The 23365-nt window shown below is 51.4% G+C and overlaps 3 protein-coding genes across 5 annotated transcripts in view; 2 read left to right on the plus strand and 1 right to left on the minus strand.

Annotated features, from left to right (window-relative positions):
• Positions 1-3172: 3172 nt before the first annotated feature.
• On the plus strand, positions 3173-4554 carry Nppb (natriuretic peptide B). The gene is made up of 3 exons (XM_006989051.4): positions 3173-3388; positions 3602-3824; positions 4335-4554. Exons 1-3 carry the CDS (start codon positions 3263-3265, stop codon positions 4349-4351), a joined length of 366 nt encoding a protein of 121 aa, XP_006989113.1. The 5' UTR covers positions 3173-3262; the 3' UTR covers positions 4352-4554.
• An 11198-nt stretch (positions 4555-15752) lies between these two features.
• On the plus strand, positions 15753-17039 carry Nppa (natriuretic peptide A). The gene is made up of 3 exons (XM_006989069.4): positions 15753-15974; positions 16076-16402; positions 16885-17039. The coding sequence occupies exons 1-3, from the start codon at positions 15855-15857 to the stop codon at positions 16894-16896; spliced, it is 459 nt and encodes a 152-aa protein (XP_006989131.2). The 5' UTR covers positions 15753-15854; the 3' UTR covers positions 16897-17039.
• A 2444-nt stretch (positions 17040-19483) lies between these two features.
• The window catches only part of Clcn6 (chloride voltage-gated channel 6), a 41188-nt gene continuing 37306 nt past the window's right edge, over positions 19484-23365 (minus strand). For 2 of the 3 annotated variants that reach the window (XM_006989052.4, XM_042272521.2), the window contains exon 23: positions 19484-22217. In XM_006989052.4, coding sequence (XP_006989114.2) covers positions 22137-22217 — 81 coding nt within the window. In that variant the 3' untranslated portion in view covers positions 19484-22136. The remainder of the gene's footprint in view (positions 22218-23365) is intronic. The other variant, XR_006069801.2, reaches the window with a different exon arrangement.

Here is a 23365-nt window from a genome sequence, read left to right on the forward strand (position 1 = left end):
TTCCAGACCCAGACCATACCTGGAGTTACGAGCGATTGTAAGCCACCACGGCGGTGTTAGAAACTCAACCTGGGAGCCAGGCATGGTGGCATGCACCTTTAATTCCAGCACTTGGGAGGCAGAGGCAGGCATATTTCTGTGAGTTTGAGGCCAGCCTGGTTTACAGAGTCAGTTCCAGGACAGCCAGGGCTCTGTTACAGAGAAACCCTGTCTCAGAAAAAAAAAAGAAACTGAACCAGGATCCTCACTTAACCACCACCATAAGGAGCTCAAGCTGGCCACCAGAAGAAGGGGACACAGAGTGACAACTGATCAAGCAGCCTGTGTCTGTTCTGGCCACCCTCGCCCCGACAGTGCCTAGAAAAGTCTTCAAGAGATTCCAGCAGCTGTCACCTGATCACACTCTGAAGATGGACAGCAAACGGGATTCCCACGGCAGAGGCCTACCAAAGGCCATGGCTGGAGGATGCACTTGAAAGACTGTCACTGTAGGCCACCACGATTTGGGTGACTTTCTTTTTTTAATTTATTTTTATGTATGTTGGCATTTTGCCATGGATATTGGGTCCCCTGGAACTGGAATTACAGACAGTTGTGAACTGCCATATGGATGCTGGGATTTGAACTGGGGTCCTCTGGAAGAGCAGTCAGTGCTCTTAACCACTGAGCCATCTCTCCAGCCCCAATTTGGGTGACTTTTTATGTAGAAGACAATCATCCAAACAATTGAAGAGTGGGAGTGTGCCTCATGAACAGAGCTCATGATACAGTGCTTGCCTAGGATGCTCAAAGCCCTGGGTTCAATCCCCAGCCAACATAAAACAGGCCTGGTGATGTACATCCTGATGTTTGAGAAGTAGAGACAGGAAGAGCAGGCATTTTAGGCCAGCCTGGGCTATGAGACCGTTTCATACACTCCTTTAAACACAGCACTCAGGAAACAGAGACAGGTAGATCTCCGTGAGGTGAAGGTCAGCCTTGTCTACAAAGTGAGATCCAGGTCAGCTAAGGACTCACAGTAAGACCCTGTCTCAAACAAGCAACAACGAAATAAATGGGTGCTAAAAGAGGGGGTCAAATCCCCCGGAACTGGAGTTACGAGTAGTTACAAAAGCCGCCATGTGGGTGCTGGAAACTGAACCTGCGTCCTCTGGAAGAACAGCCAGTGCCTTAAATCACCTCAGCCACCTCTCCAGCACTGGGGATTGTTTTTATTGTGTTAACTGAGGTGAGAAGACCTACCCACTGTGGATGGCTCCATTCCATGGATGGGATCTGTATAGTGGAGAAAGAACGCATGAATTCACTGTTCTCTGCTTCCTGACTGTGGATGTAATGTGACTTCCCTGCCAGGGCACAAGCTGGGTGACAAGAATGATGGACAATGGAAGCCATCACAGAGGGGAGCATGGGCTCTATTGGGAACTTGGCTGGAGGCCATTTGTATGGTGTTTTGGCTAAGAATCTGGATTCATTCTGCCTGTGTCCTGAGAATTTAGTGATTTAGGGGAGGTAGGCTAACTGCTTCTCAGAGGAAAATCGTGTGAGAATGATTAGGGACACAGCGCTCTGCTCTGGGACAGCAGCAGGGGATGCCTTGAGGCTGACAGCTTCAACTCATAAAAATGCAAATCCATGTACAAGGAGAAGGCCTGAGCTGAGACTGAAGCTGAAGGCATTTCTGCCCCCTCAAAACGACTGCCTAGGGAACTGTTTCCCCAGGGGCAGAACACAAGAGCTCATGCAAACATGGTCCAAGGGTTCCAGACTCCACCCCAAGCTTGCAGAAGAACCTGACAGTTTTCTCCAGATGTGACTGGTTTTGGAGTCATGAGCTTCTTCCTCCTCCTCCTCTTCTTCCTCCTCCTCTTCTTTTTCAAGGCAGGGTTTCTCTGTGTAGCCCTGTCTGTCCTAGAACTCACTCTGTAGACCAGGCTGGCCTCGAACTCACAGAGCTCCACCTGCTTCTGCCTCCTGAGTGCTGGGATTGAAGGCGTGCACCGCCGCCGCCGCCGCCGCCGCCGCCGCCGCCACCACCACCACCACCACCACCTCCCATTGAGTCATGAGCTTCTAACTATCCCCTTTCCCCATCTCTGCCACAGCCCACTGTCACCCCTGGTCATTGTCCTTCACCATCCTGACACTTGCTAACACAGATTCTGCAGAAGGGGTAGTGACATCGGTCACACACACTTGGGCTCCTTTCCTCAGAATCTCGTTTCTCAGCTGAGGTGGGAGGCTGGTGTGTTAGGGAGAAGTCGCTCGTGGGTGTTCGGATAAGAGCATGGGGAGAGGCACTTCCCACACCTCTAGTGTCCAGGCATCCTTTCTCTTCCGCTCAGGGTGGGGGAGGAGACTTTGGCACCTGGAGATGCCCCAGAAGGCATTCCTACATGACCTCATCTCTAGGCCAGGCTCTTAAAATTCTATCCTAATCAGTCCTCCTCATTAAGGGATGGAAGGAGGGTTGTAATTCCAGAAGTTCCTTGTCATATCCCAGTTTTTAATCAGTTGACGCTGGAGAGTGAGCATCCTTGAGAGGAAAGCTTCCCAAGGTTTTGAAGGGATTGTTAGATAGCGAGCAGGGTATCAGGGCAGGAGATCCCTCTGACCTGGTTAGGAGAGCGTGGGAGAGTTTGTGTGAAGCGCACTTGAGATCAGAACCACGGACAGCTACCCAAGTGCCGGGAAGCGGTGCAGTCCAGCCATCCAGCCACCCAGCCAGGTGCTAGGAAGCCAGGCAGGGATTACAGGTTCTGAGGACACTCTCCCCCGGGAGGCTGGTGATGGTGGGTGTTGTCTGGGAGTGTTTTCAATGAGTCACCCCATAAGCCCCACACTCGCCGAAGGCTGGGGAAGCTGGGGTTCTCCCTGCCATTTCCAATAGGGGTGGGGCAGGATTTTTGCATGAAAGAAGGGAGCAGGAAACAGGGACGTGTTAGTGTCCCCGCACTCTCCCACCCTAGCCCAGCCCATTTCTATACAAGGCCCGCTCTCCACAGCCTCCACCCACAACGAATACTCCACACAGGCACAGAGGGGTGAATTCTCAGGCCTTGAGCTCAGCAGGCAGGAATGTGACTGATAAATCAGAGATAACCCCACCCCCACTCCATAAGAGGGCTGGCCGGACACTCAGCCCCAGGATAAAAAGCCGAGGCTCCGTGGCTAAGGAAGCCAGCTGCTTGAGGAGGTGGGACCAGAGAGAGAGAGAGAGAGAACAAGGCACCGCAGCAGCCTGGCCCGTCACAACTGCGGCATGGATCTCCAGAAGGTGCTGTCCTGGATGATTCTGTTCCTGCTTTTCCTGTCTCTGTCACTGCTGGGAGGTCACTCCCACCCTCTGAGCAGTCCTAGCCAGTCTCCGGAACAAGTCAAGATGCAGGTGAGCTCTGAGGGTCTGCATAGACAGATAGGGTCTGCCTGGAGGGTTTGGGCAACAGCGATGCACAAAGGTCTCATGTCCTTTGGGAATTAGCCTTGTAAGACTCAGGAAGCAGCAAGACTGGGTACCAGGACCCTCAACCAATGGGCACCGTGGAGGAGTGGGAGAGCCAGGTGTGTGTGTCTGAGGCCTGGGTTCCCCATCTCATCACAGGCGCTGTTGGATCTGCTGAGGGAAAGGGCAGAGGAGGTGCCTCAGGGGCCGCTCCTGAAGGACCAAGATACCACAAAAGCATCTCTCCAAAGCACCCTTGGGTCTCAAGACAGCACCTTCCAGATCCTGCAGAGAATTCGCAACTCCAAGAAGATGCATACTTCGAGCTGCTTTGGGCACAGGATAGACCGGATCGGCTCTGTCAGTCGTCTGGGTTGCAATGGTGAGCTCCTACCTTGCCACTTTCCAGCAAGCTGCACCCCACCCCACCCCCATGCATGCCACCATTAGAGGCCCCTCGGTTTGCTAGGTTTGCTATCTGAGGTACTCACGCAACCCTCCACCTTGCTGACAGTCTTCAGGACCAAGGCGATCTGTCAGGAATTGTCACCTGGATGCTTCATTACATCCTCACAGGTCATCACCTACCTTCCATCAGAGGGGTCAAACGCTCCTCAGGGTGCAGAGCGCCTGTTGCGCGGCCACCCCTTCATAGGGCAGGAAGAGTTCTGACCATTTCCCCTCGGTTTTCTCCACGCTGACTTGTCAAAGGCAAAGGGTACAATCAACCCACTTGACAGTAGAACCTGAGGCCCAGGGAGGCAGCTGTTCCCAGAGCCATAAACTTCAGGGTCCTCTGGGGACTGCAGGTGGCGGTGGTGTGTGGTGAGCGAAGCGAAGCTCCGGCCTGTTTCACCCTGTCTGACAGCGACCCTGTCTCTTCTCCTTGTAGTGCTGAAGCGGCATTAGGAGACCTCCCAGCTGCAGGCGACTGCTTCTGACTCCACCTGGGGCTCTTTCCCCCAACTCTGGGACCCCCTTTTGAAGTGATCCTATTTATTTATTTATTTTTATTTATTTATTTGGTTGTTTTCTACAAGACTGTTTCTTACCTTTGAGCACAGAATTTTCACAGTGTAATAAACACAGCATATTTCTTGCTTTGAAAAGGATTTGTCTCCTTGTGTGTCTATCAGTCTCTCGTCTTTTTTAGCTTGTTTGTTGGGGGCTTTTTGCTTGTTTATTTTGAGATGGGGGTCTCTCTACATAGACCTGGCTGTCCTGGAACTCACTCTGTAGAACAGGCAGGCCTGGACCTCACAGAAATCTGCCTGTCTCTGCGTCCTGAGTGCGGGGATTAAAGGCATGTGGGGATTAAAGGCATGCCATTATTCCTGCCTCCAGTTTCTCATCTTAACATGAAAAGAAACAAACCCCACAAATATGCATTTTCTGCAAGGTCCCAACGCATCTCAACAGTGGGATGAGAACACAGCTCAAGGGCTGGGCCAGTGAGGGGGTGGCCTTTCCTTTCCTTCCCGGTTTTTAACATTGTGAGATATCATTCCACACCGGAAACACTTGAGACTCTTCATAGAATCTGTTTTTCAAAGTGTGTATTTGATTCCTGAGTGCAGAACAACGTGAGGACGGGCATCCTGGCATTTGCCCTACGCTCTTGCCTGGAATTCCATCATCAAACACTGACTAGTTGCTGTTGTTTCTAGAAAACCCCATAAAGATGTCAGAGATGAAAGCTGTGTGTGTGTGTGTGTGTGTGTGCTCAAGGGCCCACGTTTGTGTATGTGCATGCAGGTGTGTATATGTATGTGTGTGCACATGTATATGTGTGTACATGCATGTATGTATGCATGTGTATACACAAATGTGTGTGTGATGCTAGCTCACAGCCTTCCTGATGGGAGTGAATCCTCCATCCTAACCTAAACCTCAGCACCAAACCTCCAGTTCCTGATGATGTCATCTGAGAAAAGCGCCTCCTTAGCCTCAGCCCAAAGGTTCCAGGGGCCTGAGAGGGGCCCTGAAGATACACTGGCACTTCTCTGTCACCCCAGAGAAAGGAGACAACCCTCAGAATCCTCATGTGTGAACTGGTTGCAGTTGGGACGTGGTTGGCACATGCTTGTAATCCCAGCACTTGGGAGGCAGAATAAGGAGAGTCCAGGGTTCAAGGTGACCCTTGGCTACATGGTGAGTTTCAGGCCAGGCTGGGCTATATAAGATCCTGTCTCAATTCCTCCCCTCACACCCCAAAAAGTGAACATTCTGTGTTTGGGCATTTTGGGCAGGGGGTTTTGTTGTTGCTGAGACAGGGTCTCACTATGTAGCTCTGGCTAGCCTGGAACTCACAGAGATGCCCCTGCCCCTGTCTCCTAAGTACTGAGATTAAAAACAAGCGCCACTGTGCCCCCAGCTCCTCCCGAACCTTCTCCCCTCTTCTTTTTGTCTACCCCCCGGTGCTAAAGTCCCAGCCCACCCTTCTCTTCTTTTTAAACTATGCTGTTTGTTTATCAGAGTGGGAGATATGCGAGATATGCATGTGTCACAGCATGTGTGCAGAGGTCAAAGGACAACTTGCAAGAGTCGCTTCTCCAGGCTTCTGACTCAGGTCACCAGTCTGGAGGGCAGGCATCTCTACCCACTGAGCCATCTTCCTGGCCTCAGTGTCATCTTTTCTGTGTCCTGTGCCTCCATCTTATGTCCTGGAACCCTGTCCTTTGAATGCCACATATCACCTAAGCTCAGCTGAGGGCCAAAGGTCAGGTCCTTGTGACCAGTATTGTCATGATTATCATCACCCCCATTTTCTGGGTAAGAAAACTGAGACAGGCACCCTGAGACATGAGGGGACAGCTGAGTGGCTGTCACATCTGCCTGGCCTTCCGCAGAGCTTTGGAGAGTGTCCATTGGAGTGACAGAAGACTGAGAGGTGTCTCTGCGCGATTTCTCATTTTGATCCTGCATGCACTTGGGGTTGTGGATATCTAAAGAGAGCAGTTAAGATTTTTTTCAAGTGAGGTTTTTGAGTAGCTTATTTTCCAAGAATCCGTGAGTCATCTTCTTGATGCAGAAGGACAGTGAACAGTTGGTGTGGATAAGGGTCTCGTTAACAAGGCAGGCACAGTTCCATCAGCTGGGACAGTCCTCATGACTCTGAGAAGCTGAACACCTCGCCTCTGGCAGGCAGGGAAACTGAGGCACAGAGAAGTTGTGTGATTTGCTCAGGGTCATGAAATAAGAGAGCAGCAGAGCCAGGCTCTAACCACTGCCCGAGCATTCTTTACCAAGCCAGGGACCTGGGCTTGCTAGTGGAATGGACACACACACCCACATGCAAGACATCCTAGAGCTCCACATTCGGGCCACTGCTTGCTATCAGCCTGCTCCTCTGCTCACCCATTCCAGAATCTTCACTCCCAAACATAGCTAGAACGTCTGAGGTTTTCCAGGAAACTGGGCACATCTGTAAAGAGGGACCAGGTGTAGTGTGAATCCTAATTGGTCTTCATAATGAAAACCTGGAGTCAGATAGAGGGTGAACACTGAAAGACCAGAGAGACAAAGGAGCAAGTCACAGCCACTTCCTACCTCTACAGAATCCTCAGTAGCCAGGCGGTGGTGGTGACCACCTTTAATCCCAGCACTCGGGAGGCAGAAGCAGGTAATCTCTGTAAGTTCGAGGCCAGCCTGGTCTACAGAGGGAGTTCTAGGACAGCTAGGGCTACACAGAGACACCCTGTCCAAACAAACAAAAACAAATAAATGAATAATAAAGGAAATCTTAGTAGAGAGGCTGAGGAGGTAGCTCAGTTGGGCAAGTGCCTATCATATTAGCATAAGGACCTGAGTTTGGATCCTCAGCATCTACAGGAAAGCTGGACGTGGCAGCATACATCTGTAGGAGGCTTATTTCTGTCCAGCCTCGCTGAATTGTGAGCTCCAAGTTCAACGAGAGAACTCTCTCTCAAAAACTACAGTAGAGAGACTCGAGGACAGTACCTAACATTGACCTCTGGGCTGCACACCCATGTACATACATGCCAACACGCTGGCATATACACAAGCACGTACCTATACATGCACCACACACTCATAAAAATAATAAAAATAATAAGCAAACAGATCATTGGGGCAGGGCCTGGGGATGTAGCAGCTGTTGCCGAAGTGCTTGCCTAGGAGTTCGATCCCTGGGGCCCCATAAGCCTTGTTTGCTACGTGTGCCTATAACCCCAGAACTCAGGAGTGGAGGATGAAGAGTTCTAGGCCTTCCTCAGCGACATGGTGAGTATGCTTATTAAGTTGTTGTTGTTGTCAACTTGACATAGGTCAGGGTCATCTGGGAAGAAGGCCTTCAACTGTGTAGATGCCTCCCTCAGATTGGCTTGAGGCAAATCTGCGGAGCATTTTTTGATTACTAATTGATATGGGAGGGCCTAGCCCACTGTGGGCGGTGCCACCCTGGGCAGGGTCCTGGGTGCTGTAAGAAAGCCATGGTGGACAAGCCAGTAAGCATCATTCTTCCCTCATGATCTCTACTTCAGTTCCTGCGTCCAGGTTCCTGCCTTACTTAAGTTCTTACTTTGGCTTCCTTCAAAGATGGACTATGACAGGGATGTGGAAGCCAAATAAACCCTTCCCTCCCCAAGCTGCTTTTGGTCAGAGTGCTTTACCCCAGCAGTGGAAAGCAAACTAAGAGAGCAAGCTCAAGGCCAGCTTGAAGTCCTGACCCTTCCTCAAAAATGAATGAAAGAGCAGAGTAAGCAGATAAAGAGCTTCCTAATCAGGGACCCACTGAAATCACACACACACACACACACACACACACACACACACACACACACACACACACACACACACCAGCCTTCCTAATGCTTCTTCTTGGAGCTACACCAGCCCTCAGTTTCCCTGGCTGCTCGTCATCACCCTGTTCCCTTCAGAGAGCTGCCATGCTCTGTGTCTCCACAAGTGTTTACCTATCGTTCAGATCTTTCTAGGAAAGAAGTCTCTGTGGAATGGACCAGAGGAGGCTCAGCCCACAGCTTCAGAGCTAAAGACCACTTAAAGAGGATGTGGAGGGCAGGCCAGCTTTGCCCAGCCTTGGGTGTTAAAGGTACAGAGCACTGGCTGTAATGATTCTGGTCATGTCTGCATTTGTGACTCTCAAGGAGTCCTGTCTGCATCCCCTTGTGGCAGTTTCATCTGAGGATGAAGTGTGGCAAAGAAAAATAAAATGTGTCTCTCTTCTCACCAAGTCAGAGCCAAACCAGTACCGTGGCCTCTGGTCTCCATTCCCGGTGGAACTCTCCATGTCTGTCTTCTAGGACTTTCCATCTACTGACTTCCCTTAGCCCGGCAGTTCCACCCACGAGTGGCCAACCATCCTATGGAAGCTGATTGTCAGAAATGCCTAAAAGCAGATCCAGATCTGTGTGCCCCACTGGGCAGTGGTTCCCTCTCTCGTGTCTGTGACGTTGCTGTGTGCGCCGGATGCTGGCCCTGAGCTTGTGTGTGTGCGTGTGCGTGTGCGTGTGCCTGTGTGTGTATGTGTGTGTGTGGTGTGTGTGATGTGTAGGCCAGAGGTCAATGTCAAGTGTCTTTTTCTTTCATTCAAGTCTAATTTTGGAGACAGGTCTGTTGCTGAAATGGAAGCTTGCTGATTCAATTAGACCGGCTGCTGGCCAGTACTTCCTGGGAATCCTCCCGTCTCCATTACCTCTCCAGTGCTGGTTTGTTTTGTTGGTGGTTTTTAAAGATTTAATTATTTTATTTGTGTAACTGTTTGGCCTGCAGGTATGCATGCCTGGTGCCCACAGGGTCAAAAGAAAGCACAGGTTCTCTAATACTGAAGTTATGGATGGTTATGAGCTAGTAAGTGGTGCTGGGAACTGAACCCAGGTCCTCTGCTAGTGTTTATAACTACTGAACCAACTTTCCAGACCTGCACCTGTTTTTTTAACGGGGGTGCTGCAAATCAAACTCAGATCCTCAGACTTGTGCTGCAAACACTTTACCAACTGAGGTACTGTCCCAACCCATGTGTGTGTGTGTGTGGGGAGTTGTTACAGGGTCTCAAGTAGCCCAGGCTGATCTCAAGTAGCCCAGGCTGGTCTCCAACTCCCTCTGTAAGAGCCCAGGATGATTTTGACTTTCCGCTTCCCGCTCTGAGTGTTAGGATTCTAGGCGTGAGCCGCCACACCTGGTTTGTGCTGCACTGGGGCGTGAACCGGGACTTTGTGAACGCTAAACGGACGCTCCACTGACTGGGCCCTATCTCTGCCCGAGCCTTGCACTTTTGGCTGGAGGATCCTCTGGTGTTCAGAGTGCAATGGCTCCCAGCAGCAGCAGCAGCAGCAGCAGCAGCAGCAGCAGCAGCAGCAGCAGCAGCAGCAGCACAGGGAAGTGATGTGTACTCATCACAGGCGGCACAGGTTTCACCCCTGTGGGGAGTTCTCTGGGGGAGGTGGGGCTGGAGCAGCTGCTGTCCACAGTAGTTTTTGACTTTGTACTTGCCCTCCCTCTCAGCTAAAATAAACCACTTGCGTTTGAGTCCACTTCCTGTTTAGGAAAGCCTAAAGGGAGATACTCCCCAGTGATTCCGCCTTTGCCCAGGACCACACCCTCGATGAGGCAGGCCCTTAGAATCCTTCTTGGCTGGACCACCCAAGCGGGTTCCACACCCACTGGCTCCCTCCTTCCTCCTCGCACTTCTGGTTTATTTTAGACCCTAGCACCATTTAGCTGTACCAGTTCCCTCCGTATCCTGCCCTCCCTCGGATCCCCCATCTGCTACTTTGAGCATCAGAGGAAAGGTCACAACCTTCGCACTTCAGCCAGAGAGTGACTTGCCCTCTAGGGAGGCATTTGGGTATATATGGGGTGGGGACTGGGTATGGGGAGTTAAATAGAGCAAACACATTGATTCAGTCATTCAGAAAGTATTTTTCTAAAGAATCGGTGTGTATACACTGTGTACTCGGTGCTAGGACACGGGGTGTCTTGAAGCCGACTCCTACCTGCTCCGCCTGCTCACACCTCTGGTTTTCTAGTAAATGCCGTGGCTGATTTGGCACTCAGGACTGCTATCACACCCCCCTCCCACATACCAAAAGGGCCCCTCAGTTGGCCCTGCCTGGTGAGGAGAAATTGACAAGCCAGCTCATAGACCAAACCCAGCCAAAACTTGGATACAGGACTAGGATACTGGAAAGTCCACTGCCATGGGTAGAGATGAGGCTTACACCAGCGAGAGACAGAAGATGGGAAGGGCCCTGCTTATACAGTGCCCATTAGGGGTTAATCATGCCCCCAAAAGAATAGGAAAAACTTAATACTCTGAGCCTCCAAATGTGACCATATTAGGCAAAGCGCTGACTGTAGGTATAACTGGTGGCAGAGGGTGGTGTCCCGTCTTCTAGGACTGGCTTCTGGCTGAGGATGTAGCCCCGAGGGTAGATTGCTTGCCTAACATGCAGGAGGCCTTGGGCTCCATTCCCAGCACCAAATAGCCTGAGCATGGTGACAAAAGTCTGTGACTTAGGCCTGGGGTGGTGGAGGCAGGAGGACACGGAGTTCAGGAGTTGAAGGTCATCCTTAGCTGCACCGTGAGCTACAAGAAACCTTATGCCCCTTACTTGCACACATAAACACACACACACACACGCACGCACGCACGCACGCACGCACGCACGCACGCACGCACGCACGCACGCACGCACGCACGCACGCAGGCCACAATGTGACTGGTGGCTTTGTAAGGGGAAGAAGACCCAGAGGGAAGACGACAGTGCCAGGGGCTGGCACAATACAGCCAGAAGCCAAGCACAGTCGGCAGCTGGAAGAAGCATGTTTCTCCGACAGGTTTCCCAGGGAGCCTGGCCCTTCCGGCACCTTCATCTGAGGCCCCAGTCTCCAGAACGGAGACAAGAGGTTTCTGTGGGTGGTTTTCAGCCCCAGCCTTTATGAAGCGCTATTGGTTCAGCCTGGGGAAACTGAGGCAGTACTGGCCTCCCATTCTCTCCCAGGGGATTCCTCCAAGGTACAGCTCTCTGTGGACTCAGGAGATGCCTAGTATGTTTACCTAGCATACTAGGGAGATTTTGCAAGGCTGTGGCCAGCTGGTCACATGTTATTTTACATTTATTCTTCCTTCTTTATTCCTGAGGTGTGCCCCCTCCCCAGGACTCAGGCTTTACTGTAGTTCCTCCTCCCTTAGACCCCAAGCAGGGCCTAGAGATGGCAATGGAATACAGCACAAGGTGACAGATGCTGCTGCTAAGGTGGGTTGCAAAGCAGCTGTGTCTTCCATGAATCTTCCTTCTCCCAGTCTTTCTCTGTCTTGCTTGACTTAGAGAGAACCAATTGCTTCTCTGCAGAGAGGCCCAGGGAGCAGGGAGCTGATGTCTCCAGGCCACTGCCAGAGTTTGAGAAGAGACCTGGCCCTGCAGGCTAGCAGTGACAGCAGCCTGAGTCACTGTCTCTGTCCTCTGCAGCTGTGGGAGTGCTGAGCCACCGACATGCACCCATGCAGAGCAGACTCAGCTCCTTAATGCAGGGCCGTGTTGGGTAACAGTGGTGAACCGGATCACTGTCCACTTCCTCTCCCCTAACACATGGAAGTAGTGATGCAATAAAGCTGTCCCACGTTGGGAACCTGTGGTGGTATTGTGTCACCAAAATATTGTGTACCTTAATAAACTTACCTGGGGTCAGAGAACAGACAAGCCACTAGTTAGTCAGTGGTAGCACACGCCTTTAATCCTAGCATTCCAGAGATAGAAATCCCTCTGGATCTCTGTGAGTTCAAGGCCACATTGGAAACAGCCAAGCATGGTGACACGCCTTTAATCCCAGAAAGCCAGCCTTTAATCCCAGGGAGTGGTGGTAGAAAACAGAAAGATATATAAGGCGTCAGGACCAGAAACTAGAGGCTTTTGGCTGGTTAAGCATTTGGCCTGGTTAAGCTTTCAGGCTATGGAGCAACACAGTTCAGCTGAGAGCCATTGGGATGAGGACACAGAAGCTTCCAGTCTGAGGAAACAGGACCAGCTGAGGAACTGGCAAAGTGAGATGGCTGTGGCTTGTTCTGTCTCTCTGATCTACCAGCGTGGACCCCAATAACTGGCCTTGGGTTTGATTTTATTAATAAGAACTTTTAAGATTCCTGCTACAGGAACCTGTCCCCACTGCCAACTGCCAGTTACCTGAATATTCTTTTTTTTTTTCCTTTTGGTTTTTCGAGACAGGGTTTCTCTGTGTAGCTTTGAGCCTTTCTTGGAACTCATTTGGTAGTCCAGGCTGGCCTCGAACTCACAGAGACCCGCCTGGCTCTGCCTCCCGAGTGCTGGAATTAAAGGCATGCGGCGCCCGCCGCCACCACCACCACCCGGCCTGAATATTCTAAAAAAGAAATGAAATATTGTCTGCCTGCTTGCCTTCCTTTCTTTCCTCCTTCCTTCTATTCTTTATGTGTGTGCATGTGTGCATGTGCATGGTGGTCAGAAGTTGACTTGATTACTATCCATGTTATTTATTTTAAATTATTACTGTATCTGGACATGGTGGTACATAACCCCCCTTTTTTTCTTTCCTCCTCCTCCCCCTCTTCTTCTTTTTTCTTTTCTTTTTTTTTTTTTTTTTTTTTGGTTTTTTATATTTTTTTTTGGTTTTTCAAGACAGGATTTCTCTGTGTAGCTTTGCGCCTTTCCTGGGACTCACTTAGTAGTCCAGGCTGGCCTCAAACTCACAGAGATCCGCCTGGCTCTGCCTCCCGAGTGCTGGGATTAAAGGCATGCGCCACCCCCCCCCCCAGCCTTTTTTTTGGTATTTTTGAGACATGGTCTCACTATATATCTCTGGCTGCCCCAAAACTCACTCTGTAGGCCAGGCTGGCCTTGAACTCACAGAGATCCTCCTGCCTCTGCCTCCTGAGTGCTGGGATTAAAGGCATGCACCACCATGCCTGACTGCAATGAAATAATTTTATGGTTGGGGGCCACCACAACATGAGGAACTGTATTAAAGTGTCACAGCATTAAGAAAGTTGAGAACCACTGCCATAAAGCAAGGTCTCTCACTGAGCCTGAAGTTGGGATTTTTGTTTGTTTGTTTGTTTGTTTGTTTGTTGGCTAGGCTGGCAGCCAGCAAGTTCCAGGGGGCCTCATGACTCCATCTCTCAGCACTGGGGTTAACAGGTGCATGCAGCCATGCCCAGCTCTGTGAATAGCGCTGAGGATTCAGCCTCAGGTCTTCATGCTTGAACAACCAAGCATCACTCTAGCCCCAGCCCCCCACCACCACATTTCTTTGCTTTTTTTCATTCCTAGAGCTAAGGACGGCCAGCTTCTGGACACCCTAAAGTGGAGCATGGCCAGAGATATGGAAAGAAACATCACATTGAGTTGCTTTCCATTTGGGCTCAAATCAAAGGCTTCGTAAGGACTGAACTGAGTGGATGAGGGCCCCTCCACTCCAGACACAAAGCACACACAGTGCAGATTATGGTAACAGAGAGGTATGGAGAGCACTCAGAGCATCCTTCATCCCTTCCCCTTAACCGAACGCTGAGAACACAGACATCCAGGGGATGGCCCTCACGTCCTCTCCAGTTCCACTCTGGAAAATTGACTTTAACCAAAGAAGATGGGCGAGCCTTGAAACTGCCCTCCTGGAGCACTCCCGGTCAGAACTCCAGCTCTCCTAGGGCCACCTATGGACTTCAGATGTGACACAGGACAGAAAAGCAGCAGCAGACCTCAGAGGCCACCTGCCTCTGAGCCATTCTCAAGTCTTTGCCTGATTCAAAGGCCATCTCCAGGAGATAGGTCATGTGACACACACAGCAAGGAGCCCGAGTCCCCCCAGTAAGGATGCTTGCTGAGTCCTCTTTGCTAATAATAATTCACAGCCACACAATTAAGCAGTGAGCGCATCCCAGGGACTCATCCGGAGGCGACAGTCTGCACCCAGAGCTCCTACGTAGATGTGCACTGATTTCAGATTTCAAGTAGAGATTGGCCAATCCAAATTAGTTGCCTACAACCCCCAGCTTTCTCAAAGGTCTCTCTCTCTCTTTTTCTTCTATCTTAGGGACTATCACTACAGACACCTCTTGTGACCTCCAGCCATTGTGGCCTCCAGCTTTGACCAGGCAGCCACCGGGTTAGCAAAGCTGAGGATAGAACCAGCCACCCTGGAAACAGCCGTCCAACACATGAGTGCTAGGAGCGAATTTGAACACGTGGGTGTTGAACTCAGATCTGCTGTAGCCCACAGATGACCACCGGAAAGCTGAGAACACACATACTTGTCAGACACACGAAACATACGCCGTGTTGAATGTGGTAACACTGAAGGACAGAGAGCACTCCTTAAAGACAGACTGCCTGTTCACGCTCCTGAGGGTGCCAGGAATCAAGGCCTTCGTGGCTCACTTCCTTGGCCTCGGAGGTCGTGAAGGACATTATGGAGAATGGTGTAGCCCCCTTCAATCTTTCACTTCTTCTACTTCCCCGGGAAGGTGGGACCATTGTACACTTGACACTCAGAGTCAGAGCTTCTGAAAACAGCCATGCCAAGAAAGAAAAATGGTGCCATCCTTCAAACCTGCCGCCTTGCACCTTGGACGCAAGTCTTGGGAGGTAGCACAAACGAGCCTCAGAGGAAACATGCTCTTCTAACATCCCTTGGCGTTTACACTGCTAGCTGAATTCTTGGGGCCTGTATCATGTTGGCTTCCTGGCTGACTTCATACTCCAAAATAAAATAACTCTTTCACCTGACTGCTAACACGGACATCTAGGGTGGGGGTGGGCTGTCTGGGGCCAGAGGTCCACCCACGAGGCTGATGAATCAGGTGTGAAGCCAGCTCCAGCATGGGCACTCCCTCACCAGTCTAGCTGGCCTCCCAGCTGCCTGTCATTCTCTCCCCTCCCGCCCTTATTTGGAGCCCCTGACAGCTGAGCTGCAGGCAGGGGGAGCTGGGTGCAGGCCAGCCGTCACCCTCTGCTTCCCTGCATGGGTCCTGTTGCCAGGGAGAAAGAATCCTGAGGCGCGCGCCCGGGAAGATAACCAAGGACTCTTTTCTGCTCTTCTCACACCTTTGAAGTGGGGGCCTCTTGAGGCAAATCAGCAAGAATGTGGCTCTTGCAGTTGAGGGTCTGGGGTGGGGTGGAGGGTACTGGAGATGCTCAAGGCGAAGGGGCTGTGACAAGCTTTGCTCAACTGATAACTTTAAAAGGGCATCTTCTGCTGGCTCCTCACTCCATCGCTTTATCGCTGCAAGTGACAGAATGGGGAGGGCTCCAGCCCTCCTGCGTTCTCAGAGAGCTGGGGGGCTATAAAAACGGGAGGCACTGGACAGCTGGGAGACAGTGACGAGCAAAAGCTGAGAGAGAAACCGGAGAGGAGTGAGCAGAGGCAGCAAGCATCGGATCGCGCCCTGACCTACACCAGCATGGGCTCCTTCTCCATCACCATGGGCTGCTGCTTCTTCCTGGCCCTTTGGCTTCCAGGCTACATTGGAGCGAACCCTGTGTATGGTGCAGTGTCCGACACAGATCTGATGGATTTCAAGGTAGGGCCAGGAAGTGGGGGCATAGACTGGGTCTCTTTGGTACTGAGTCTGTCCCTCTGAGACATCCCCCTTTTCCCTGCATTTATTTTTCCTTCATAAAGAACCTGCTAGACCACCTGGAGGAGAAGATGCCGTTACAAGATGAGGTCGCGCCCCCACAGGCCCTGAGTGAGCAGAATGAGGACGCGGGAGATGCACTTGGCTCTCTCTCTGAGGTACCTCCCTGGACTGGGGAGGTCAACGTACCCCAGAGAGATGGGAGTGCCCTCGGGCGCAGCCCCTGGGACCCCTCAGATAGATCTGCCCTCTTGAAGAGCAAACTGAGGGCTCTGCTCGCTGCCCCTCGGAGCCTACGGCGGTCTAGCTGCTTCGGGGGTAGGATCGACAGGATTGGAGCCCAGAGCGGACTAGGATGCAACAGCTTCCGGGTAAGAGGGGCTGTGGAGGGAAATGGGATGGAGTCTGGGTAGGGGGAGCAAACTATGGTCTTGTTGAGGGTCAAATGTTGCCAAGGAATACTACAGGGGGCATCTCTGGCGACAGAGAAACCAGTGCAGTGTTTATTCCTCTGAGTATTCTGCCCCACTATGGTGGATGTTCCAGAAGTTTCAAGACAATGCCAGCAGCTGCTACAGCCTCTGAGCCACCAGCTGGGAAATTAGACCACAAGGCCAAGTCACTTTTGCATTGATGATCAGCAGTTAGTGTTCATCCCAGGGCCTGGCAGATTGAAATGAAATGAACAAAGATTGCACGCCTTAATGCTTATGAGTGACTTGTTTGCTAGTTTATGACAGAGGACCATCGGGCTGGACTATGGCTGGTTGGAGATAGCTAGTCACTGGTCAAGTTGAACGGTTTAGCACAGTCAAGTCAGATCACCAAACCACTATATTTTTTCTCTTTGTAGTACCGAAGATAACAGCCAGGGAGGGAAGCAGCCAGATTCGCTGGGGCAGGTTACAGAAGACCCTAAGCCCCTGTGGTGTGTCACGCAGCTTGGTCTCATTGTCACTGAGGTGTGGCAAACACCCTGCTGGAGCCGCTGCCGCCTTCATCTATCACGACTAAATGTAACAGTGGTTCCAGTGGGCTTCCCCTCCCCCTGCATATTAAGGTAGATCCTCACCCCTTCCGGAAAGCAGTTGGAAAAAAATTTTTTTGAATAAACTTCAGCACCAAGGACAGAAGCTGAGGTCTGGGTGATTCTTTCACTTCTGTCCCAGCTCCCTGGTGTCCCCCACCTTGTCCTTTCCTGTCATTTCTCCCTCCCTGACTCTTCTTGGTGAGTGTGGGAGGGGCTCAACACACAGTGCTCAACGCACTCCGCTGCTCACTCCAGCCCCCGATCACAGACCGCGGGAAAGTCTGCCCAGACCAAAAGTTTACTTATTTTTAATTCATGAAAAAGCAAACACAAACACATCTTCTCCTGATGACAGGCAATGGCACTTGTGCTCAGTAGACAACTTCTTGCACCCCTCTCACGTTTTGGCTACAGCCTGGGTGGTTTTAAGGAGCGTTTAGCAAACCAGGGACCGTCCAAACCTCCTGTTACCTGAGCAGCAGCTGCTGGGGTGTGTGAATTACACTCTCAGTTTGGAAATGAGTGAGTGGAGGGTGGGCCACACAGCTGGGGGCAGGGAAGGCAGGCTTGAGGCTGACGAGGGGCAAGTTCAAATGCTTCGTCAACCACACCGGTGCATCTCTACCTATCTGTCTGTGTCCATCAATCAGGGTTAGAAGTCAAACTCAGGGAGCCAAATCCATTTGAAAAATGGCCATGGCCTCCCTAACCCAAGACTGTGGTGCTTGAATTGTACACTGCATGGAGGTGAGAGCCACCAGGAAGCAGAAGTTTATTTATTTATTTATTTATTTATTTATTTATTTACTTACTTATTTATTTATTTATTTATTTTTGGTCTCTCTGTGTAGCCTTGGCTGGCCTCAAACTCAGGGAGACCTGCCTGCCTCTGCCTTGCTCTAGGCACCCCACTATGGAGAGACCAGGACACCAAGTTCCTTCTGAACAAGGAGGGACTCTTACTTTCTTGCCCGTTTCCCTGGGCATCCGTCCCTGCCTCAGATTCTCACACCGACACCCTCTTCACCCATATCCTCAGCTTGCTCGGCTCACTTCTGCCGGCCTCTAACCCAGGATGCCGCCCTCTGGTGCTCTCTACAGCCTACACATTCAAGGCTAACTGTGGACACTGCTGCTTCCCTGAGGTCACAGGCCCAGGAAAACAAGCGACATCACAGGAGCACTTCTAACTCCAACAGGACAGTTTGCTGTGTGGGCGGCTGTGTGCTTGTGTCCTAGCGTACTGGGCACGTTGTACAGAAATGGGGAGAAGAAACCAAGCAGTAGGGTACACACATGTGGAGGGGAGGCAAGGCCAGTGAGGGGCTGCAGGTGGAGGAAGAACTTCAACCACTTCCAATCAAAATGCTATCTGGGCCTGGCATGGTGGCACACACCTTTAATCAAAGCACTCAGGAAGTGGGTAGACAGTTCTGTGAGTTCAAGGGCAGCCTGGCCTACACATTGAGTTCTAGGACAGCTGGGGCTGTTACGCAGAGAAATGCTGTCTCAAAAAACCAACCAAAAAAACCCCCTCCTATTTGGATCTCAAGTCAGTAGGTGTAAAAAGAAAGAAAGAAAAGAAAAGAAAAATCAACAAACAAGAAACAGTCAGTGGAGAACAATTTAGAGGACCAGCGTGAGATGGGAAAGCATCAGGCCTGCACTTGGGAGTCCCAGTTGCTAAGGAACCTCCAGGTGTCACGGTAACAAAGGGTTGTCACTAAGTGGAAGAGACAGAAAGGGACACACAAGGTACAAAGTGCCCCTACGACTTGGAGAGAGCTGAGGCAGGAGGGGCCTGATGGGCTGCTGTCTGTGATGGGCATGGCAGCCACAGACACAGCCAGTGGGATTTCCTGTCAAATAAGGGGCTAGTGAGCAAGGAACAGACAGATGCAGGAATGTGCAGGAGCACGCATGCATGTGTGCGCACACACACACACACACACACACACACACACACACACACACTCAGAGAGCGGCGAGGGCTTCTATTCTGCTGGCTGCCATCAGGCTCCTGGCTGCGGGGTGAGTCCTGAAACAGGCACTCAGAACCCAAACGGACTGTCCGCTCTCGCCCCGGTGCAGATCAAAGGACCAGTGTTCACAGGTGAGTCGGAGCGCAGCAGTGATGGGTACCATGGAAGAGCCACAGGACTAAGTCTATGCTTTCAGAGACAGACAGGTACTGGGACAGGCAGTGACAGAGAGGTCATGCCTGTCACGATGGCACATGCCTGTAATCCCAGCACTTAGAAAGGAGGACAGCTCACGCCATCCTTTGTTACGAGTCCGAGGCTAGTTTGGGTTGCATAAGACCCCGTCTCACAAACAGACTGCTTCTAGCACCTTGACTTTTCCCTACTTCAAAGTGGGAATGAAATGAAACCTGGAAAGAAAGTCCCACGGAGACAAGGTCTACGGAGAAGGTGCAGACATTTTATTCTGACTTCTTACCACAGAACTTCCACCTTCCAAAGGGTCAAATAAAAATAGACTTTTACAAATTAAAAAAGATACAATTTATCTACACAGTGGAATCAGCTAATGTTACCATATAAACAAACAGTGCAAACAGAAAGGCGGAAGCTGGGACTGGAGAGTCACCGAGGTCCACAGGAACCCAGGGCAACACTGCATATCAACACGGCCCGGCCAGGAGGGCTGTGCTGGCTTTTCCGGAAGCTTTCTTGTCACCAAGGTCTACATCAAACTGTCACATGGCTGGCTGAGTCAAGCTAATGTCCATTCCAGCTGGAACTGCCTAACAAGGTCACATGCAGACAGCTCATGAAATACCCAACTCCCACAGCAGGACCAGACAGCCACACAAATGCCCAGGTGCAGAAACAAGCCAGGAAAACTGCCTGGAGTCAACCTCAGGTGTCCCTCCGTGGAGCTGTGTTTGACAAGGTCCTGTGACACTGGGGGCAGGCCACTGAACTGTGGCAGGTGAGATACTGAGCTGCTGGTTCCAAGGGATATGCCACGGGCAAGGGGTCCAAGGCTTACAGTTAAGAGTTCACAAGCGGAAAAGCTGTTGTCTTTGGGCTTTTCTGGATAGGCGGGTTTAGGAGGAGGGACCAGGAACTGAGTGTTCTAGACAGGCATGGGCTCAAGCTGTAGGGTAGAAGCATCCACACCCTGTCTATTCTAGGCTAAGCTGATGGTGACAACACACACACAGGACGGACCAACTGCGACCGGTCACCAGGGCTGGCCTGGAGGCAGCAAGCTGTGGACTCAGGTCCTTGAAGGCTGCTACTCTGCAAACCCACCAGGCTGGGAAGACGACTCTGCGGTGTGTCATGCGTTTCTCTTGGTGTGGGCAACTGGTTTCCTTCTTGAAGGAGAATACCGTAGGGCAGGCACGCAAGTCGGCCATAAAATGAAGCAGGCAGCCGGCCAAACACAACCCTGCTTAGCAGGGCTATTTCCAACTACTTGTTGGGAGTTTCAATCCCTACCCCCACTTCACGAGTCAGAATCTGAAAACAGATTGTTCTGGTAATAAGCAAATAGGGAAGAGGGCCAGGGTCGCAGTCAGCTGCAAAGATTCAAGGTAACCCTGACCGAGGTCGTGGAACAATTTCCCAAGTGCTGATCAGAAGACTCTGCCAGGCCCAGAGGCCCCAGTGCTAGAGGCCAGGCCCTGGCATGCACTCTCTCCAGCAACTTCCATGATTTAAAAGTATCTTAATGTGCCAGGTGGTGATGTTGGACACCTTTAATTCTAGCACTTACAAGGCAGAGGCAGGTGAATCTCTGAGTTCAAGGCCAGCCTGGTCTACAGAGTGAGTTCCAGGACAGTCAGGGCTACACAGAGAGACCCTGTCTCAAAAAAAAAAAAAAAAAAGAAAAAAAAAAAAAGAAAAGAAAAGAAAAAAGAAAAAACCAGCATGGAATACAAATGAATGTCACCTGGTATCCAAAGAACACCTACCACAGGGCCTAGGTTGCAGGAAAATGAGTGCTGATGTCTCTACCTGGATGTTCACAGAGATGCCAACTCAGAGAGGACCAGCAGCCAGGGGAGAATGAAGCCATGAAAAACCAGTGAGGCACAAGGGGCAAGAGCATCCCACTCCCTCCCCAGCCCTGAGACCAGCAGCTGCATACGTTCCTCTTCAAGTCCTCAGTGAGAGAGCTGACTGGGGGGTGGCATGGGAGCAGGGTGTGAGCAGTGACCATGAGAGGAACCGAACCTTTGACTGGCCCTGGCTCAGGACAGCCTGTTTGCCAGCTTGTAGAGCGATTCCAAATTCACTAGGGCTTGGGGTAGCAGTTCTGTCTAGGGGCTCCTCAATTTTGGTTAACTTTGGGAATGAGTCCAAGACAAAGCTGTGGCTGCACCACCAGGACGAGAGATGAAGGCTTAGAAAGTCCAGTAGTTGTGGGGAGGAATGAACTGAGGATGGGGGGAGGGCATGTGTTCCCAGGAGACCAGGTGGAACTGGTGAATGGAGCTACTGAACGCTTCCAGCGAGGGGAGACCTGGGGTTTTAGTGCTCTGTGGGTCTGATTCAGGCCACAGGGCGAGAGCAGAGCACGTGCTCACTCCTAGGAAACAGATGAGAAGAAAGATAGGCCAATGAAGAGGAGAGAACTCTAGTGTATCTGCAGTCCTGGGTTTGATCCTGGGCCTCCCCGAACATGGGCAACAGTTCTCAGGGCCCAATTCCGGAACTTAGTAATGAACGTGATACGCAAATAACATCCGAATGTTTGCCTCCATCCACACCCCTCCCAGAAGGGTCCGGGCAACAGCCGGGCTCTCTGAGAAACAGCAACAGAGAAACACCAAGTGCCTACCCAGGACCCAGCCTGACTTCACCCTGACGTCTCTAGGGGAGCCTGGGGAACAGGAAACGGAAAATTCTTGTTGAGGAAGTTAGTAAAACCCCAACTTTCTGCTCAACACATCCCCAAACCCCTGACCCCAATCTTCCAGGACTCCGGGCAAGTGGGTGACTGGGAGCCTTCATGCCAGCTGTGGGGGCCAGTGTGTGAGCAAGCCCCCTGCAGAGGCATCTCTGGGAGGGTGGCTGGCAGGCGGCAGCCAGGCTCAACTGTCAGAGGGTCTGGTAATGCTGCCGAAGCCGGGCCTGCAGGAACTCATACGTCAAGTTGTGTCGTGTGATGATCCCCACGATCTAGGACAAGGAGAAAACACCCAGGTCACCAGAGTGTCCAGCCCACCAGTAAGGGTGGGTGTGAGGAGAACGGTCCCTGCCATGTACCCCAGGATGTAGAGACAGAAAGAGAACTGGGACCTGGACAGTGTGAGGACATGACAGAGTTAGTGTGCTCATGGCACAGATTTCCTATTCTCAGGAAGCATGGGGACAGACGGAGCTGCCCAAAAGGGACCAGCGGGCCCTGAAGTGGGAGTGAAGTGGGAGCAGGGAGAGGGGGTAACTAAAGGGACCCCACCCTTTGGAAGAGGCCCCTGCTTTCTCTCAACACAATCTGTATGTGGTCCAGACTTTTATTGTTTTTGGTTTGGTGGAGGGAGGGTTTCATTCACAACACAGCCCAGGCTGACCTTGAACTTGCCACCTTCCTGTGTGCTGTGCTGGGATTACAGGTGTGTGCCACAATGCCTGGCAGCACTAGCCTGTGTTTTATTTTGTGAACTTGTTTATGAATAAAGCTAGGCACATGCTCTACCGCTGAGCTGCACCCCAATGTGCGTCTTGTCCTGTCTTAGAGTTTCTATTGCTGTGACAGAATGCCATGGCCAAAAGTAAGTTGGGGAGGAAAGTTTATTTCAGCTACATTATAGTCCATCACTGAGCAAAATCAGCACAGGAAGTCCAACAGGATGGGGACGTGGAGGCAGAAACCGATGCAGAGAACATGAAGGAGTGCTCTTTATCGACTCTTCATGACTTGCTCAGCCTGCTCGGTTACAGCACCCATGACCACCAGCCCAGGGATGGCACCATTTACAATGGGATGGGCCCTCTCACATAAATCATTAACTAAGAAAATGTACTACAGCTTTGCGTGCAGCCCAATATGACGGAGGCATTTTCTCAATTCCGAGTCCCTATCCCCGAATGACTCTAGCTTTTATCAAGTTGATATAAAACTGGCTAACGTATATCCTTAAACAGGACACAAGCCAAGCCTGGTGGCACATACCTATAACAGCAGGGAGTCAAGAGGACTCCTCAAGTTCAAGGCCAGTCTGGGAAGGAAGGGAAGGACGGAGGGAAGGCAGGTTGTCCCTTTGAAGAGGTACTACTTCCTCCCAGGGTCATTTTGGTGACGTGTACTGAAGACCTTCCACAGGGGA

This window comes from Peromyscus maniculatus, chromosome 2, assembly GCF_049852395.1.
Source record: "Peromyscus maniculatus bairdii isolate BWxNUB_F1_BW_parent chromosome 2, HU_Pman_BW_mat_3.1, whole genome shotgun sequence".
Classification (NCBI taxonomy): Eukaryota; Metazoa; Chordata; class Mammalia; order Rodentia; family Cricetidae; genus Peromyscus; species Peromyscus maniculatus.

Excerpts from the sequence above, each read along its gene's own strand:
- Nppb (XM_006989051.4), top strand. The coding sequence starts at position 3,263 with ATGGATCTCCAGAAGGTGCTGTCCTGGATGATTCTGTTCCTGCTTTTC. Across the intron at positions 3,389-3,601 it reads CGGAACAAGTCAAGATGCAG|GCGCTGTTGGATCTGCTGAG; the intron begins GTGAGCTCTGAG and ends ATCTCATCACAG.
- Nppa (XM_006989069.4), top strand. The coding sequence starts at position 15,855 with ATGGGCTCCTTCTCCATCACCATGGGCTGCTGCTTCTTCCTGGCCCTT. Across the intron at positions 15,975-16,075 it reads CAGATCTGATGGATTTCAAG|AACCTGCTAGACCACCTGGA; the intron begins GTAGGGCCAGGA and ends TCCTTCATAAAG.